General features: G+C 50.8%; 3 protein-coding genes across 3 annotated transcripts; 1 reads left to right on the top strand and 2 right to left on the bottom strand.

The window, feature by feature from the left end:
- Window positions 1–4: 4 nt before the first annotated feature.
- BDV14DRAFT_28087 (putative 6-hexanolactone hydrolase) lies at window positions 5–1,545 on the top strand. Its single transcript, XM_073776440.1, has 3 exons — window positions 5–452; window positions 523–668; window positions 742–1,545. The coding sequence occupies exons 1-3, from the start codon at window positions 247–249 to the stop codon at window positions 1,464–1,466; spliced, it is 1,077 nt and encodes a 358-aa protein (XP_073621720.1). The 5' UTR covers window positions 5–246; the 3' UTR covers window positions 1,467–1,545.
- Window positions 1,546–1,624: 79 nt separating this feature from the next.
- On the bottom strand, window positions 1,625–2,725 carry BDV14DRAFT_206313 (putative Coatomer subunit epsilon; the record flags this gene model as incomplete). The annotated part of the gene is made up of 4 exons (XM_073774892.1): window positions 1,625–1,972; window positions 2,032–2,167; window positions 2,245–2,623; window positions 2,701–2,725. 4 exons carry the CDS (start codon window positions 2,723–2,725, stop codon window positions 1,625–1,627), a joined length of 888 nt encoding a protein of 295 aa, XP_073621719.1.
- Window positions 2,726–3,647: 922 nt separating this feature from the next.
- On the bottom strand, window positions 3,648–7,617 carry BDV14DRAFT_28069 (putative 1-phosphatidylinositol-4,5-bisphosphate phosphodiesterase Plc1). The gene has a single exon (XM_073776439.1). The coding sequence runs from the start codon at window positions 7,241–7,243 to the stop codon at window positions 3,809–3,811; it is 3,435 nt and encodes a 1,144-aa protein (XP_073621718.1). The 5' UTR covers window positions 7,244–7,617; the 3' UTR covers window positions 3,648–3,808.
- Window positions 7,618–17,377: the final 9,760 nt, after the last annotated feature.

Below are 17,377 nucleotides of genomic sequence, written 5' to 3'. Positions count from 1 at the left end.
CCCTGGCGCCTGCAGCCGCAGCACCAACTAATAATATTCTTGCTAATAATTTGCAAGAGCCGGGGAATGCGGAGACAGGACCATCCTCAGTGGGGATGGTGTAAAATCCCCATCTTCCCCCCAGACACCCTGAAATCTACTCCGAACAACGATACTCACTCACCCTCCCACCTAGCACCCCCTTGCTTTTTCTAGAGTTCAGTCCTTTTCACAAGCCCCCTCCTCATCCTCACCATCTAGCTCACCATGACAACCGGTCTATCCGGCGAACCCCTCTCCGTCTGGGAGAAGGCCGATCGTCTAGCCGGCAACCTCTCTACGTTCGGGACGGTGCTATACAGCGTCATCACAGGCGCATTTCGCGGTAAATCCGGCGCAAAGGATTTCAGTACGCATGTTGCGCATGCTGTTGTGCGAAAGGCCGTGACTAGGCTTTCTATACGACAGCTCCAGTGAGTTGACCCTTGTGATCCATTTGCGCGGCTGGCTTGAAGTGGGTCGAGCTAATGATGTATATCTCAGATCGCAAAGCCCATCGACTTTCTCGACGTATGAGACTTGGGCAAACTCGCAGGGTATCAAGCCGGAGGTTGTCAAGCTAAACCATGGTGCTGAGGGATTATGGATCGGGAATAAGAATGCGAAGAATGTGGTTGTTTATTATCATGGTACGCCTCTACATCCACCCACACAACCAGAGCTACACGAACCAACAGAACACTTACTGATAATGCTCTACAGGAGGCGGCTTCATTCTTCCCGCCGTCCCAGGCCACTTCACATTCCTGTCATCCCTCATCGCCGAACTAAACAAAAACGGGCACGACGTCGCCATCTTCTTCCTATCGTACACCCTCTCCCCACCAACCGCGTACCCGACTCAACTGCGCCAGGCCATCGAAGCACTACGGTACATCCTGAATACCGACCAAGGAACCGGCCGCTCCCCCTCCGACGTAATTGTCGGCGGCGATTCCGCAGGCGGGAACCTCGCTCTTTCAACACTGCTTCACCTGACACACCCACGCCCTGAGATCGACCCGCTAGACATCAAGGGTGAATTAGCAGGCGTATTCGGGTTCGCACCGTGGGTGAGTTTCTCGCTAGACGGGAAAAGTATGTCCGAGAATGCGTATAAAGATCTTGTCCCTGCTAAGGGATTGAAGATCTGGTCGGAGGCGTACCTTGGTGAACGGAAGGAGGGGGATGCATGGAGTGAGCCTGCCAGGGCACCGACGGAATGGTGGAATGGTGTTAAGGCGAAGAGGGTATTGATCTTGGCTGGTGGTGACGAGATCTTGCTTTCTGCTGTGCAGGAATTTACGGAACGGTTTAAGACTGTTGTGCCGCAGACGACTTATATTGTGGGGTATGGGGATACGCACATCTCACCAGTTTATAGTAGGACTGGACTTGATGGGCAGCAGGCGAGAGGGTTGAGAAATTGGCTTGGGGCTAATCTTTAGGTTAGCTGGAGCTTGAGGTAGACTTAGAGCTTCTGTGAGTTATCGTCGGTCACTAAGCTAATGCACATATCCCTTCATTTGAGAAGAAGAGCATATAGTTCGCCATCATATCAATTCATTAATGTAGACAAATCCCTAAACTCGACGCAAACAAAAATCTATGAAGATACCTTAGCCAAATACTTCGCAGCCGCAGCATCAAACAACTCGTTCTTCTCCTGAATATCAGTGAGCAGAGCATGGCTCGGATCCGTCTCCTGCAGCCGCTTCTCCAGATCCTCCGAGGGCTTGCCCGCGAGCACATTCAGCACAATCGAGTTGGCAATCAGGCTCGCGTCATCGGGGTATCTATCGAGCGCAGCGGAAATGGCAGCTTCGGCCTCTGGTAGTCGACCGAGGTGGATCTCTGCGACGGCTTGTCCGACGATGGAGAGGGGGGCGGATGTGTTGTCGGACGAAGCGAGTTCTTCGTAGACGTAGAATGCGGATTGGTATTTTTCGCCGCCCTAGGCACATTGTCAGTATGCAGGTTTCTAAGTAGGTTGTAGGTAAGTGGGAGACATACAACCCTCAATCCAACCCATGACTCGGCCAAGTTAACGAGAAGGGAGTCCTGCGCCCAGCGCTTCGCAGCCTGGACCTCCTTCAGCGCAAGATCGGATCGGTTCTGCTGAAGATGGACTTGGACGATCAGAGCGACACTGCCAACACGCAAACAAACAATTAGCTTCCGGTATCCTCTCTTGACATCATGAAGTTCCAAGAGGGGAGAACTCACGCCTCCAAACTCCCCTGATGCTTTCCCAACAACGCCAACGCCTCCTCGCTCTTCCCCGCTCCCTGAAGCACAGTCCCAGCCAGAACCTGCACAGTGGCAGTATCATCGAAGTTCGCCGCCAAATCCTCCGCTAGCTGACTCGCACCATCGACATCGCCCTTAACGTACAGCGCGAGCGCCTTAACAGCGGCCAAGTCAGGCGTATCCTCCTCGCCTTCAACGTCGCCTAAGACTTCATTTGTGTTGCCGAGCGCGAGCTGTGCGCGGAGTTGGAGGATTCGTGCGGGCAGGGCGTTCTCGGGGGAGAAGGAGGATGTGTTAAAGTCGACGACGGACTGGTATTGGCCTTGGTGGAAGGCGTTGTGGATGTTGATGAGTTCTGTTTACGGGGGGCGGGTGGGTGTTAGTTTGGGTTGGGGATGACTGAAAGAAAGGATCAGGAGGGTTTCCGCATACCTCCTTCTGCTGAGAATGGATCCATTGTGACTCTTGTGGTGGTGGGATTGAGTGCTGTTCTCTTGTGTCGGAGCTCTAGTTGTTCTTGCGGAGCGGAAGTAGGAGAGTTGGCTTTGGCGGGTTATGGGGCAGGTGGGCCGAAGACAGGCGGCAGGTTTCCCGAGGGGTCTTGTATACAGTGTACTTGTCTCCACAACTTGGGATAGTAATGAAGAAGCTACAAACTATTGTGAAGAAGAAATCGGATGTAAGATTGAGTAGTTCAAGAAGCGCCCCAGACGCATCTTCACCAATCGATTGAATAACTAATAGCCCGAATGTCATCCAGGACACAGACAAAAGTAAACTACCTAAGACAAGATTTCATAAGAACGAAGATAATGAATTTCTCTCCAGGAGATCATGCTTTCTTCTTCAGTAAATCAAACAGTCAAGACACCTGATGAGCTCATGGCATATTACCCACAATTTAGTATATCCGACAATGCAAATGCTTTCCCTTCCGTCCATGTGTGAGCAAACCCCCCTTATGAATAAATGCTAGCCATATCTCCCAGATGAATGAATGAATGAATGACACCTTGATGACCTCGTACAGTAATGAGTCCGGCTCGTTATGCCAATGCTAAAAACAAAGATGAAACAGGATTCCAGACAGACAAATGACTCTCACATGGCGATGCAGTGCAACAACAATAATACAGGTAATGTAAATGTAGGAAGATGATGGGTATCGCTCAACAACGAGATGTAAGGCAGTAGTAGTGCAACAAGTGAAAATGACCATCAGAATGCGCCTTAGCCCACGCTTGCAATGCGCGGAGCAATAATGTACCGTACCGTGTTAAAGCAGAATGTTGAGTTGACGAGAAGAGAGGCCTGTGTATGTGGCCGTGCTTTTCTCAAGATGTACTCCATGACGTTGAATTCGCCGAACTCCAGAGTGACAAAAGGAAAAGGAAAAGGATAAAAAAATGATAGGAATGTGGTGGGACGACACATTAGAGGCGATGGACTTTGCGGGATTGTAGTAGTATAAGCGAGGGGTAGGTGTTTTTGACGTCTATGAGACTGGGATGCCTTGCTACTCAGAGCAGCGGCGCGAGCATCATGACGTAGTTGAGGTAGTGGAGATTGTTGGTGTCAAGGCTGGAGAAAACTCCTTGCCTTCTAGACTGATTGCGGTTTCGCTTCCTCGATCTGACTGATCGTGTCTCTCCCGATCTGACGATGACGAGCGCTTGAAGACGGTCTGACCAAGCTGACGAAAGATGCCAACTCGCTCGGCTCGCATCTCCTCGGCGGCGAAGCGACGCACGGAGATAGACTCCTCTTTCGAGATCTTGCAGAACAAAGTTGAGAAGATGTACTGATCGCCACTTCCATCGTATAGTGGCAAGTAGCGGTAGCCCTGGGAAAGACTGGACAACTTGGCAGTAAAGGTAGCAAGCTGCACGCTGCCATTTGTTCCCGTGCTTCGGCCGTCCATTGAGCTCCAAACAGTCCAACGGACAAAAACCAAGTCCGGATATTTGGTCTCCAGCGACAGACGGAAGCTCTCGTTGAAGTTCGGGCTATAGCCATTTCGCTGCTCGATCCTTGTGCGCCGACGATGGGGGCAGCCAATGCCGGACATGCCGTTGCGGGCGGAAGCGTTCATGCCACCTACTCCGAAGGTGAAATTCTGACCGCGGTCATCTGCACTGAACATCTCAATCTCGACGTAGGGGTTAATGTTGCCGTCAGCAGGCATGTTCTGGGGCCGCGGGAGCTGCTGAGCGGAAATTACATCAACGGAGAATCGGACGATTTTCCGTTCAGTAATACCGGCTTCAGTTTCGGATGAAGGAACACGAAGAGACTCGGGCTTGAGAACGTAGCCAGTCCGGTCGCTTCCCGCAGCGAACATGGCTTGGTTCATCTGCATGCCAACATCATAGGTCTGCCAGTTGAGCGCCGCCATCTGAACACCGCGACGCCAGAATTTCAACGGGTCGAAGTTCGAGGAACGTAAGCGGAAGCCGGAGGGATACACACGTGTAAGGTATTTCTGGTTGTGTTTCTCGAAGAGATCTTTGTTGCTGGGTTCGCGGCAAACACTCTCGAAAGACCGCTCCGCGAACGAGTACACGTGGTTGAACGTTTGGCTCTCGGGGGACGAAAAACTATGCCATTTGTAGCCACGAGTGTAGATTCCCAGGTCGGACAGCGGCTTGGTTATCTTGCTCTTCTGGCGCTTTCTCTTTTCTTTCCTGATGGAGACAAGAGCACCATCACTGTCTTCCGTAGCGCTGCTGATGCTGGTGGTCGTGAAGGAGCGCCGCTCGGGTACCAAGAACGGTCCAGGACCGGGACCGTCCGAGCCTACCGTTGGTGGACTTGAGAGCGATGGGAGCGAGGGGACACCGGGGCCGTCAATCATCGAGGGACGCATGAAAGGGGAGCTCGCGCTTCGCTTACGGCCGTGCGTATGGGTTAAATTCGTCGTGTCTTGCCGAAGAGTGTCAGAGGTCTCATCACACGTCTTGACCTTAATGAGAATACGGCCCTTGAGCTCTTCTGGCGACGGTAGGATGAAGGAATTCGAGAGAATGGGCTCCAAAATCAGCTGATCTCCGAATGCCTCTTTCATAATCCTTACCATTACCAGCTGTTGTTCAGGGTTGCAGTGCACTTCCAGAGAGATGATGAGGGGGAAATCGCTGGAGAAGAAAGCATAGCGATTAACCACGGTGATGCAGTCAGCAAATAGAACGCTGGTAGTCATGGTTCTCCCATGAGACACGATTGGCCGGCCATCCGGGCCGTCCCAACAATCGATCTCAATACAGCGGCAACCTTGGGTGAGAGCGCTGATGTATGCTTCTGTGCTGGAGGAGCCAGCGACTTGTCGGCCGAGAAGATATGTGTTGTGAGAGCTCGAGATGAAATATTCGTTCAATGGGCGGTCGAACCGGGATTCAGGCGAGCGAGAGGCATAAACTCCGTTGCGAGCAGAAGCGAGATATGTGGAGAACGCATCGGTGCTTATGCGGGCGGGTTGATCCTCTGAGGAGGTTTCACCAGAGCTTTGACTGCGCGGCTTTGACTTTCGGACAATTTTGTTGAAGATGGAAATCCAGAATTCGCGATCAGAATCAACGTCTTCCTTTTGCACGTCGCGAAGGAATACCAGGAATTCCTCTAACGTCATGCCCTCACGATGATCGGCAGCGTTGCCTCTCAGGATTTCCCGAATATCCCTTCGCTCTCTGAGACGCGTGACGAAATCCTTGAACTCGGTAAAGGTGAGTTTGCCCTTCTTGTCGGTGTCCGCCTTCAAGAAATGAGCTCGGAGCATATTCTGGGAGCAGTTAATGTGCAAGCTCTGACAAACGCTTTCGACGGCAGCGAAATCCAAAGTCTCCTCGTCTGCTGCCTTCTGTCTGTTCGGGAATAATCTTGCCATTTCGCGCTGCCAGTGGGCTTTGAGGACGGGCTCATTCTGACTTGAAGCGGCCAAGCCAGCCATTAGCCCAATCCTATAGCGCGAGATGTATTCCAGCGTTGTTGTCCAAAGTTTGAGGACAGTGTCATTGGGGGCAATTAGGTGAATCATCTTGACTGAGCGGCCTTTGGATCGCTCGGCGTCCGCAATGACGATTGTGAACCATCGGCTCTCCATTTCTTGGGAAACTTGGTGTTCCTCTCTGTAATTGCGCGCATCTGCACCAACACGAATTTCCTTGATGTCGTCGATGTAGAATCGCTTGGCTGGATTTGAAGGATCCCAGTAAACCTTACCAGCATCAAGGTTGAGAAGAAACCGCACTTGCTTTCTCCTCTTCCTGGTCACCTTGGTTAGAATGGACCCGCGCTGGATGGCCGAGTCCACGGTAGGCGCAATAACGCTCACATTGCGAGACGCAAACATGACGTTGTCATTGGGTAGACTAGATGACTCCGAGCCACACCAGACGCCCAGGGAATCGATGGCGTCATTGCCTTCCTCTTCATAGCTAGAGTCCAGGGCGCTATCCCGGCCATTCTGCGTGCCAGTCTTACTGTCACTGCGTCTGCGCATGATGACGGGTCCGGAGCTGCGGTCACGTTTGTCGTTATGTGAGGTCGACGTTCTTCGGCGGGTGAGTTTGTTCGCGGCACCTCGGGATATTCTGCGCATCAAACCGGGCCCTTTGTTAGGGTTCGAGATGATCGTATCCCCAGGGTAAGAGGTTGCGGGAATAGCCATGATGCTCTCCCCAAGGTCAAGAGTTGGTGAAGATGTAAGAGGAAGCTGCGTGATTCGGCCCCGAAGCGAGTCGGCAGCAGAGAGGTAAGGTGTGCCAGAAGGGCTCGAGTCATTTGAGTTGTTGCAGGAAGGTTGCTGAGAGTTCGGAGCGGATGTGAATGAGGAAGCATAGGTGGATACTAGAGTAGGTGTGAAAGATGGTGAGGTGAAAACATGTTGTAGCTTGGGCCTGGGGCGTGAGGCAGCAAGTTTTAAACTTGTTGGAGTGTCGCCTTGAACGGCCGAGGATGATGAGGTAGCTGCATAAGTCATTGCGGCTACTGATTAGGGGTAATCCTTAGCTGCAGGCGTGTAAGATTGTAGCCCTGTCGTGGGTCGTGCTAGAGTTTCGAGTCACCTGGACTCCTGCAAGCACGAATAGACAGTAAAATGGGACCCGAGTGGCCGTGCTGGGGCAGAGCTATAGCTGATATGCAATACGGGTCGAAATTGCGAACGTGTTTGGCTGAAATCAATGCAAAAGCCACGTCCTTAGCGGTATTGCTGCGTTTTTGATATCTGCATTTTGGCCTGCCTAGAATGCAACGCGTAGAGCCCTGCCTGAGAGCACTCGCAAATGGACGGATCCAAGTTCCTGATAACAACCAACACGGACACCTGGACTTGTGTAACAATGACTGAAGTCGAATGCAGTGCTGTTTCCTTCACTCTTTGAGTTCGGATTTACTCAATGACAATCCCAAATCCCGATATTTCACGGATCCAAGTTCTCGGCACAAAAGGTCCTGAAACGTGCCAAAGCCCTTGCCTCTCTATTCAACCTCTTCTTCTTCTTCTTCTTCTCTCTTGGGTTAATCGTTGTTCAGCTCTCTTGGAGTAGATGATCCTTTTAGGACGCGGGGAAAGCTGGTTTCTGCAGGTATGGGAGGGCGTGCGGAGAACGACCAATTGCTGATTGTGTTGCCAAAGGAATGTAATAACCCACCGGGGGGAAAATTGGACAAAGAGGGAAACAAAAGCAAAGAAATTAAATAGTAAATGGAAATAATATGCAAGTCAAATGGCGTCCGCCTTGCGCATGTGCTTTGAAGGTAACAGAGCCCCTCCGCGGGTGTCCTCGACAGCGGCAGTGATTGGAGTAGGAGTACAGCGACGCCCCTGGTTGGCCAACTCCAATACTGTTATGCGCAACGGAACGGGAATAGGAGCGGGACGTCCAAGGATGAGCTCAGACAATGGGCTTAGCAGCGACGGGGGATGGGCACTGCCAATGCAGGATTGCCTGCCAGCGCAGTGCTGCACCTGGTCTAAAGCGGAAGGCAGAGGACAATCTATCGGAGATTGGACCGAGGGGAGATGTCGTGGAGGTTGTAAGCGTTTAGTGCGGTTGGCAATATGTAAGTGTTGCAATTCCCTGCAGTTGCGCGAAGTCAAGGACCTGCAGCAAGGTTGAATGCAGGTAAGATAGGATAATGCGACGAAAGACAGTGGCCAGCGTTGTCTAAGAGCCTCGGGAACTCGATGTCGCCTGCGGAGTCAAAGAGGTCGATAGCGATTGAGGAACATAGGAGTCGGAGTGGTTTTAAATGAATCGCGAGGTCCTTCGGAAGACCTTCTTGCAAGCGCTGTGAGAAACGGTTCTTGGCCAATGTCGCGTCAGCCTTGGGGGGGTGGTGAGGGAGGAAGAGTCAGAGAATGAATTTGGAAGGCTTAATTATTTCGAGAAAAGCGATGGATGTTTCAGTCAATTGAAAGAACCAAAGCTGAGGTGGAGTCTCGTGTGACGTATTGCCCGGTATCGCCGTACTGAAACGCTGAATTATACGCGTACTGGTACCGTTCGGTAACTGCCAGACTGCTGGTAATCTATCCCTTCCTTCTCGAAAAAAAGGAAAACCAGCTGCTGTGAGCGAGATCTGACTCCAGGATATAGTAATAGTAGAGCCGCCGATGTCTTATGAGATCACGTCAGAGCTCTAAGGATGGTAATAATTGTAGCAAGAATAGTTTGAATGGAGCGGTCATGGAAAAGGGAGCAAATATTCTAGGGTTTAATGAAAGCCTGCAGTGGGCATTCAATTATTCTTTTGTTGTGTGTAGAAGGTTGGGAAGGGGGAGGAATGATGACGGTCTGGTAGTGGTAGCGAGGGGGCCAGCACAAGGGAGGCAGGCGGCTAGTTATACTATATAGCCCGTAGTTTGTGTGATACTAATTATTAGGCTGGAAAAGGGATGACAATTCAGGTCGGCATGTATGAGATGGAGTCATCGTTTTCATCCATTTGATTGCGATCTAGTTGGACAATAAACTGGGTCATCACAAGGCATACAGGGAGTACTTCTTGCAAGGTTGAGATAGGCGGGCAACAGCACATTATTGCGGCCCAAGGACGAGGACTAATAATGCGACGACTCCGGTGGTGAATGGAGCCTTCCTTTCTTCCTTCTCACCGTTTCAACGCATCTGTCAACTATAACTGGCTACAAAAGTCAATTTGAATCTACCCAAGAGCCTTGCCACTCACACGAGCAAGCAAACGGCCTGTGAAGCTGGTCCAATCGCAACAAAGACCAAGCCCAAGCCTCCGAATGGTTGTCGATATGAAGCTCGAGTAATTATCTGAACAGGGCTGACTATTCCTGATCAACGCTGTGAAATGTGTTTCATATTGTGATGAGGCATGTTGCCTGCATGATCTCCAATTCTGCAATAAACTCCCTGAACTGCTCGAATACTCCACAGATCGGGGTTGAGTTTCTCAAGGGACCAAGGCAAGATACCCCACAGAAAATCTCTTGTTTATCATAATTAAGACCTCGGAACTTCGAACTTTGTGTTTCATTCTTCCAATCGTGTAGCCAATCCGGAATGGAATATGGGGTAAGAATCCGCGTCCATTGAAGAAAGAGAAGATTCATTACCACAGTCGGAATTCGATGAATGAAGGATGTGCGTCGCAACTCGCAACCAATTACAACCAGTGTGGCCCATGACAAGATGTTACAGAATTTTTCTTTGCGCCAGCATGATGGTTCTCTGGGGTTAGCGCAACGAAGTGGGTTCTGATGGGCCTATCTTACTGTTTACAGCTTGTAAGGTCGACGATTTCCTTTGCTTTTCCCCTTTCTTGTTGAGTCAATGACGATTTTTCTCGTCGCCAATCAGTCAATCAATCAGCTTGGCGTCGCAAGCCAAGAGCAGGCAGACAGACATCATCGTGCAAGACATTCAACCACATTGCCGGGGTTGGCATGGATCATGGATGTTTGTTGGATCCTTGACAATACGTCACCTGACATGCGACTGCATGTCGGCCTGGAGGTTGGCTGTAAGGCGGGCGGCTGGCTTCAGATAGGGACCATTCACAGTCAGCAGAGAAATAGCCCCTCAGTGCTCAAGGCTTTGAACTTTAAAGACCTATTGGCCCTGTTCGACTCCGGAAACAGAAAACAAAGCTGCCCGTGCCCAGTGAACCGGGCAAAGGGGAAAGTCGGAGATCAAGATGCCGGCGGCTACCAGTGCACCGTTCGCTGTTGCTCAAAGTCGCTGCTAGCGCTGAGAAGCAGTACAAAGACAGAGGTACTGGTGCATACGTCCGTCTTAGGAGAACCGGCAGTCCCGGAAGGTCCTGTCCATGGTTCTTGCTCTTGTTTCGCTTCACGTTCCTTACAACACCTAGCCTTACAGCTTACACCGTCCAGGTGGAGCAGTTTTTTAGCGGACTGCGGACAGGTGTTGTTTCGCAGTTTCGGGGCTGTGGCACGGCTGCTGTGGCAGTGGATTGGCACTTCTGAGGCGGTGCGCGGAGGGGCCGAAGCAGAGGACGAGTGGGAAACACAGGCAGGATCTCCATGACAATGAAGCGGTAAGTCGACCTGAAACCGTGATCTCAACACTAATTGGCAGATCCTGGGGGGATTTGCAACAATAATTTCTCATTCCTTCACACATGACAATCACATCACATCAGCTTTGCAAGGCTCGTCGGCAAGAGGACCTACCCTCCACGTTCGGCGCTCCACTCTACCTCCAAAGCATCATTCAATTAAATGTCATGCGATCACTTCGACATCCCCTGTTCTCGTTGAGAGAAGCGGTCAGACAGCGTACGCAGAAAATTATCGAATCGACGCCTTCAATCGATACGACGATCTCTCACTCGGTGTATATTCTTGTCCGACAAAAGCACGCGATTGTCTTCTCTGCCCTATGGCTTGGCCCGCAACTAGTAGCCTAGCGCTCAATATTCAGCTTCGCGAAAGATACTGTCTTCTAGATACGGAGCAAGGGCACGAAAGATCGCTGGGCTGAAATGTCAGAGTGTCATTATCTACCATCCTGCGCTGTCGGTCGTATTGATCCAACGGAGAATACTCTGTACATTTTGTTCTGAAATATCAGCACCATATTTGGACATTCAAGACGAACCCCTGCTGCATAACCGTGACATAGGTGCTCCGCTCTGCGAACAATGGCTGTGCTGAACAAGTTATCCCTGTACTTTGACCTTGTCGAAGGTTCTGCGGCAGTTCCATTGGAAGTAAACTAAAGCCACTTTCGTGACTCATACTCCCGTCGAAGCGCGCATATCTAGCGAACGTTTCTTGTGACAGTCCTGGTATCGGCCAACGCGGAGATGTTAACCGCCTATCGGAAATTATGTCGCATGATAAAGCAACACTCGACTGATCGTAAATTATCGAATGCGGTGGTAATCAGTAGTGTCAGGAGCTCATGATTGATTGTCTTCTTGCGATAATGAGATCCTAGCGCCTGAGCACAAGATAGATATGGCGGCTGTAGCGGAACTCTATCAAGTAAAACGCCCGGGAACCGATAATGCACGATTTCGACATGCCCATCTCGAAGTTGCTTGAATGACGCAAATAACGGTCTTTTACTTTCATCGAACCAAGAACTGCATCGCGTACTACTTGATACAATGATAAGAGAAGCATTCGCGATACGGACAATTGACATCGGGGTGTATTGTTTTACCCCATTCGGCAACTTCTCCTTGAGGTCGGAGATTCGTACAGGGCGTATAGGATGCTCCAAGAGAGCTTGCTACGGTTACCCCTCACAAATCATAATGATGACGATAACTCCCAGAGCTGAGGCACAGACTCCAGATGACGGCCGACCGGCTCAGACGGCTGCGTTAGGTTTAGGTTGCGGAAGTCTCGCGTGCTGCGCTTGATTGACATCCCACTGCTTCTCCCGTCCTTCATGCAGAGTGCAGCCAGAGCACAGCATACTCGTAGGCACCAACGTTATTCTTCCAAGATCCAAGAAATTACCTGGAGGTATTGGAGCCGTCCTGGGTGATTCGGCAACAGCCCAGTCAGATTTCTAATGCAGGCTCTCCGATCAAGCGGCCCTGTCGCTGACAACACATCCCGATTATTCTTGCTGCCAAACCGACGAACCAATCCCCTCTTCCCCCGTGAGCACCAGGCTTCAGTTCTCTGACATGCCACAGTTATTGACTTGCATCTGCACGTCCATTCGATAAATTATCAGAGTCCATGGTTTCGAGCCCGTGATCACTGATCACTGACCACCCAGTAAGATCCACTTGTTCGCGCCGGCAACCCCGGCAGCTCTGGCGCTGTCACCTTGCTGCGAGCCCGAGCCTGCACCTGCGAAGATGAATCCTTCGGCCGTATCAAGGTAGGATCCATGGGTCGATATCAGGCGCCATTATTCTCAATCCGACCAAGGATGGATGCTACTGTGGAATATGCGCCCAGAACACTCCAGTGGCTCTTTCTGCCTCGGGCTTTGGCGGTGGGAATATCTGCGCTTTGGGTTCGACTGCTCCAACGCAGCTCGTTTCTTAGCGAACAACCGTTCAGGTTCAACCTTGGACCTGGGATGACTGGAGTTCAAGGTTCAACTATTTTCAAGGAACCTCGAGCTGGCTGCCAATCAGCCGCGGATGTGCGTCTTGAAACACCTTAATCGATATTCTCATTGGTTTAATTTCTGCCTCGTGGGGGAGCGCTCTCAAACGGTGGCCCACTCTTGACAGCTTCCAAGCCTTTTCCGTGCGGTTTTCCCTCGCTGGGATCTCGCAGCCGAACATTCCTGGCTACGATCAAATGGTAGTCCCCGCTGTGCCTCTCAGGATCTGCCGTTTTCAGTAGCTACGTACTTGATTATTCTACCCTCTTGGTCAACTCAAATATTATGAGCAGACAAGCTGGCATCTATGGAGAGCTGGGCTTTCGAGTTCTCACGATACGCCTAGTTCTGCAGGACAACTGTTGGTGGCTTTAGGCTTTCCCTCTCTGCTGGGACGAGGCTCGAAAGCTGAAGAAAGCAACTACTTACTCCAACTCACTACCAGCGTACAATTCTTAATCCTGCGCTATCTTGGACCACGGCCTGGTTACTACTCTATAATCAGTGCGTTTTCCCTCGGCACATCATTCTCAGCTCGTCCGTGGGTGGTTGAATGGGCAAACGAGTGCGAATACGACTTACTAAGCAGCCTAGTGACATCATGGAGATGAAGCACGCAACTCCGACTGAGGGCTGAGGCATCCCCACCAAGGAGAAATAACGGAGGTCCGGCAGAAAAGGAGGGAAAAGGGATAAGGAGATAGTTAAGTTTCCGCCATAGCGGTTAATAAATTACCAACCTTCTTTGACTGCATTAGCGTGTTACCAAAGCTGATCATCCGAGTCACAGGCGTTCGGTCATTTCAGAACTGTCATAATTACCATACAACCTCCCGTTTCTTACGGCCTTGTCTTTTCCAGGAGCACGTATTATTGAAGCATCTGCGTGTTCCCAGCTGGATGGAACGTTGCGCCTCTTGGACCAGGATCCCCGTCATGATCACAACTTGATATCCTTTCTCGGGTGCCTTACGATGTGAAGCATACCTTTTCGGGTAAGGCTTACTCTTGACGGTTCGATATCATCTTTACTGCTCCATCTTCGGCTCCGAGTCTCGAGTCACCATTCTCCTATCTATTGCTTCGCGTTTCCGTGCTAGTATTTCGAGGTGAGAGGCGACGGTGCGAGGGGCGCTTCCTAAAGACTGAATAGCCGCCCTATCAGTTACCGACAGATACTAGGTCTAAACATTCCCGGCCTGTCTATATATATATCACGGTCTTTGTGAAGCCGCCCGACCATCAAAGCTTCAGCGCTTACATGTCTTCGTTCGTACATTGAAGCTCGAGTAACTTCTATACGGTAGGAAAAGACGGCGTCAATCTCTTGCCTTGCTTATTTACTCTCGATCTCCTGATTTTAGTATTCCTATAATATTTAATGGGCCAATTTCATGTGTATAGGAGCACAGACATTAGTAGTGTTTCCCTATCAAATCCGGCGCTCTCATATGATAATTGCTTTTTTCTGCAGCCGCGTGATCGCAGATCGTCTCTTTTGACTTATTCTCGTCTTGCTGTTCACATAATCTTCCCTACTTTCCCTCTTAAATTTCCTAGACCGGCATTGTGAAGATGCGCGCTATGAGGCTAGGATCTCGTCTTGACGATCCGCGCCATGGACTCGTGGCTGACAAGGTAAGCATTCCTTCAAGCCCATAGTAGCTCCCAATAAAATAGCTGATAATACGGTACAGGCTCCCTAACCACCAGGGCTACCCGACCTCCGGCTATCGCTCCTTCCACGGCTGTGGTCCGTTGGCAGCTGCGATACTACATCTCCCGCATGTGGAGCTGCTGTACAATGTCAAAACTTGGCGACTCGCTTTTCTCGAATGAATAGTTGTGCCACCTGACATTTGAAGAAACTCTGTCACATCTGGGGCTGGAAGGCTCAGGCCCACTATTGCTGTCGTGGCATACTTGGATGGTTACGCCGCATTTCTGGTTGCTACAGGCATAAGGAGGCCTAGCTCTAGACCTCCTCGCTCACTGTTCGGGTCAGTCGCACACAATTGAGCCTCTTGCTGTCCGGATTCTCCTCCTTGCAGGTCCCATGACCCGAATGGCGCGAGGACTGCCCCTCCTAGCTTCCACTGTGAAAATGGCGTGGGTTTATCACATATCTCAGCCCCATTGTGTGAGCGTTTCGGAGCGATGGAAAGCGACCAAGGCCGAGCCACAGGAAAGATTAAGACTTCTCCGCGCAGACAGCTGACTCGTTATCTCACACCTGAGGCCTGATATTCAAGGACTTGGACCCTTGTGTACGATACGGCTTGCAATACCCATCTTGCGCCGGTAAGGAAGTATTACAAGTACACGAGGACTAGCCCTATCCATTTCGCAACGAATTTACAGCCCCCAGAAATTGCTGGAGAGCTTTCGAAACAGTGCTATTTTCGCTTGGACACGAGAATCCACCGTCCACCGACCTCCCAGGGCTCAGCTCTTTCCCTAGCCCAAACCGGAATCAACTGAGTCGTCCCGGATCTCCACCTAAATATAGCTTTTTATGGAGTTGCCGGGCCAATCACCCGACTGGGCCTGCTCAGAGCCTTGCTGGCTTCTCGAATCCTTCGAGAAACATTCAAAGGAAGCACTTTAATTATGCCAATGCGCAGGCAGCAGCCTTTCTGAGACATGCGGAGGGAGACGAAGGCACGGGAAGGGCAGCTTTGTATAGCGCCAAGCGCCGCATCAACGATCAACGCACATGTGTTAACACTTATCTAGCTGCAAATTTCGCCCAAGCTCCAATGCCACAGAGGTCGAAGTTCCTGTCACCCTTCCAATCTTCGGTACCGCCGATGGAAAGTGGGACAATCTCCGCTTTACGATGGAGCGCCTCAGCGCACCGCTCGACACAGCCTCAGGCCGAAGCTTTGGCCTGGCGCAGTGAAGGAACAGGAAGCGGGATGCAGCTTGCGGCTCGTATAGCATCAATGATACATCGCCACGTTGCATGGGAGAGTATATCGATAGCAGCTCACCGCCGAGGAAATATTTCCACGAGTGAGGCGTTTGCGACCAGGATTCTCGTGAGCGAAGTCTTCAATTCCTTCAATGGCAGTGCTTCGGTGACAAATACTCCAATTTACGGCATAAGCAACCATGGAGACGATATGCGTCCAGCACTATACCATGAAGTTATTGAAACGCCAATTGTCGCTCACTGCTGTTTTTTCGTGTTCTCAGCGACAGGATCATCACTTCGCAAATCGCAAGCATGACTCAAAAAGACCAGGTCAACTTCGCCAGCGCGTCTACGGCAGTGCAGCGTCTCCTCTACTCGCTTCAAGCGACATTGACTGGATACATAGTGCAGCCCGGACTGTATCATACTCAGCGCGATATCCGGCGCCATTTCACAGCTACTATGGAGTACAGATTGGCTTACGCCGGCCCGCTAGGTAGCGTCGTTGAGCCCACTCAGTTGAGTTCTGTACTGAAGCCGTGAGGTGTCCGCTTCCATTCATCTACGCGAAACTTGTTTAGGACACCATGGGCTGACTTCACTGGCTGTGCTCCCAGAGTCTAGCCGTTGATCGCGGAGATTGTGAGACGAAACACGGGACGATCTCTTGATGCCGGGCGACCGATATCGTATGCTCTGGAGCGTCTCAAGCGCACGGGATATCGCTGGGATGTGTCCTAATTATTCGACGCGCACCCGGCTCTCTTGGGATGATACAACTGGCTGTATTACAAAATCTCGTCGGCAATATCGGTACTCTTTTCGAGGAGTCCCCTCAACCGACAGCGAAGGAGCCCTTGCCTGCTGCTCAGAGTGACCAGATAGACAGCTGGGCAGCTCAATAAGACGCGCAAAGACAATTACAGCCTCGCCGGTATTACTTACAGATGTGAACAGGACAGGTGGTCTGATGCCGTGAGAGTTGATATTATTGCTAGGAGTGTTTGGCATCCCTGACGGTAGAGAGTCCATTCTTTATTATGGACGGCGCAAGCATATTCCCACTTTGGTATGTAACACGTCGAGAGTTCGCCTGGTGAAACACGCTTGCTAGCCGGCAGCGGTAACGCGGCAAAAACCGTTATGGCGTTACGATTCCTCGGATCAAGAAATGGTTTCGTTCGCTGGGGCTGAAACAAACGTGATATGCACGTCATTGAAGGAGTGGACTGTGGGGGAATTCCAGACCATCGGGTTTCTGTAAATCGATCGATTGCATGTCGATCAATAACTTCAAACTACGTCGATTGAATAGTACAAAAGTGTGCCTTCCAGCGCCCCCACCGCCTTCGACTAGTGGGTGCGCCACGCATTTTTTGTAGATTTCTTATATCCTATTATTTTTACTCTTTACAACCACAAATATGTCTGATTCTCAAGAAAATTACAAGTCCCGAGTAAGCAAAGCAGTTGCTATTGCCCAATCCCAAAAAAAACCAAATATTGCAAGAATTGCGCGAGAATTCGTGGTAAATCTAAACACAATGCGAAGCCAAATATAAAAAGTAAAAATACCAGCAACCTGTCAGATAAGGTCAGGGTCGTCCTGCTAAGCGTCGAA

This window comes from Aspergillus stella-maris (genome assembly GCF_047715825.1).
Source record: "Aspergillus stella-maris strain CBS 113639 unplaced genomic scaffold BDV14scaffold_134, whole genome shotgun sequence".
Taxonomy (NCBI): Eukaryota; Fungi; Ascomycota; class Eurotiomycetes; order Eurotiales; family Aspergillaceae; genus Aspergillus; species Aspergillus stella-maris.
This window is presented reverse-complemented; position numbering and strand designations above follow the sequence as displayed.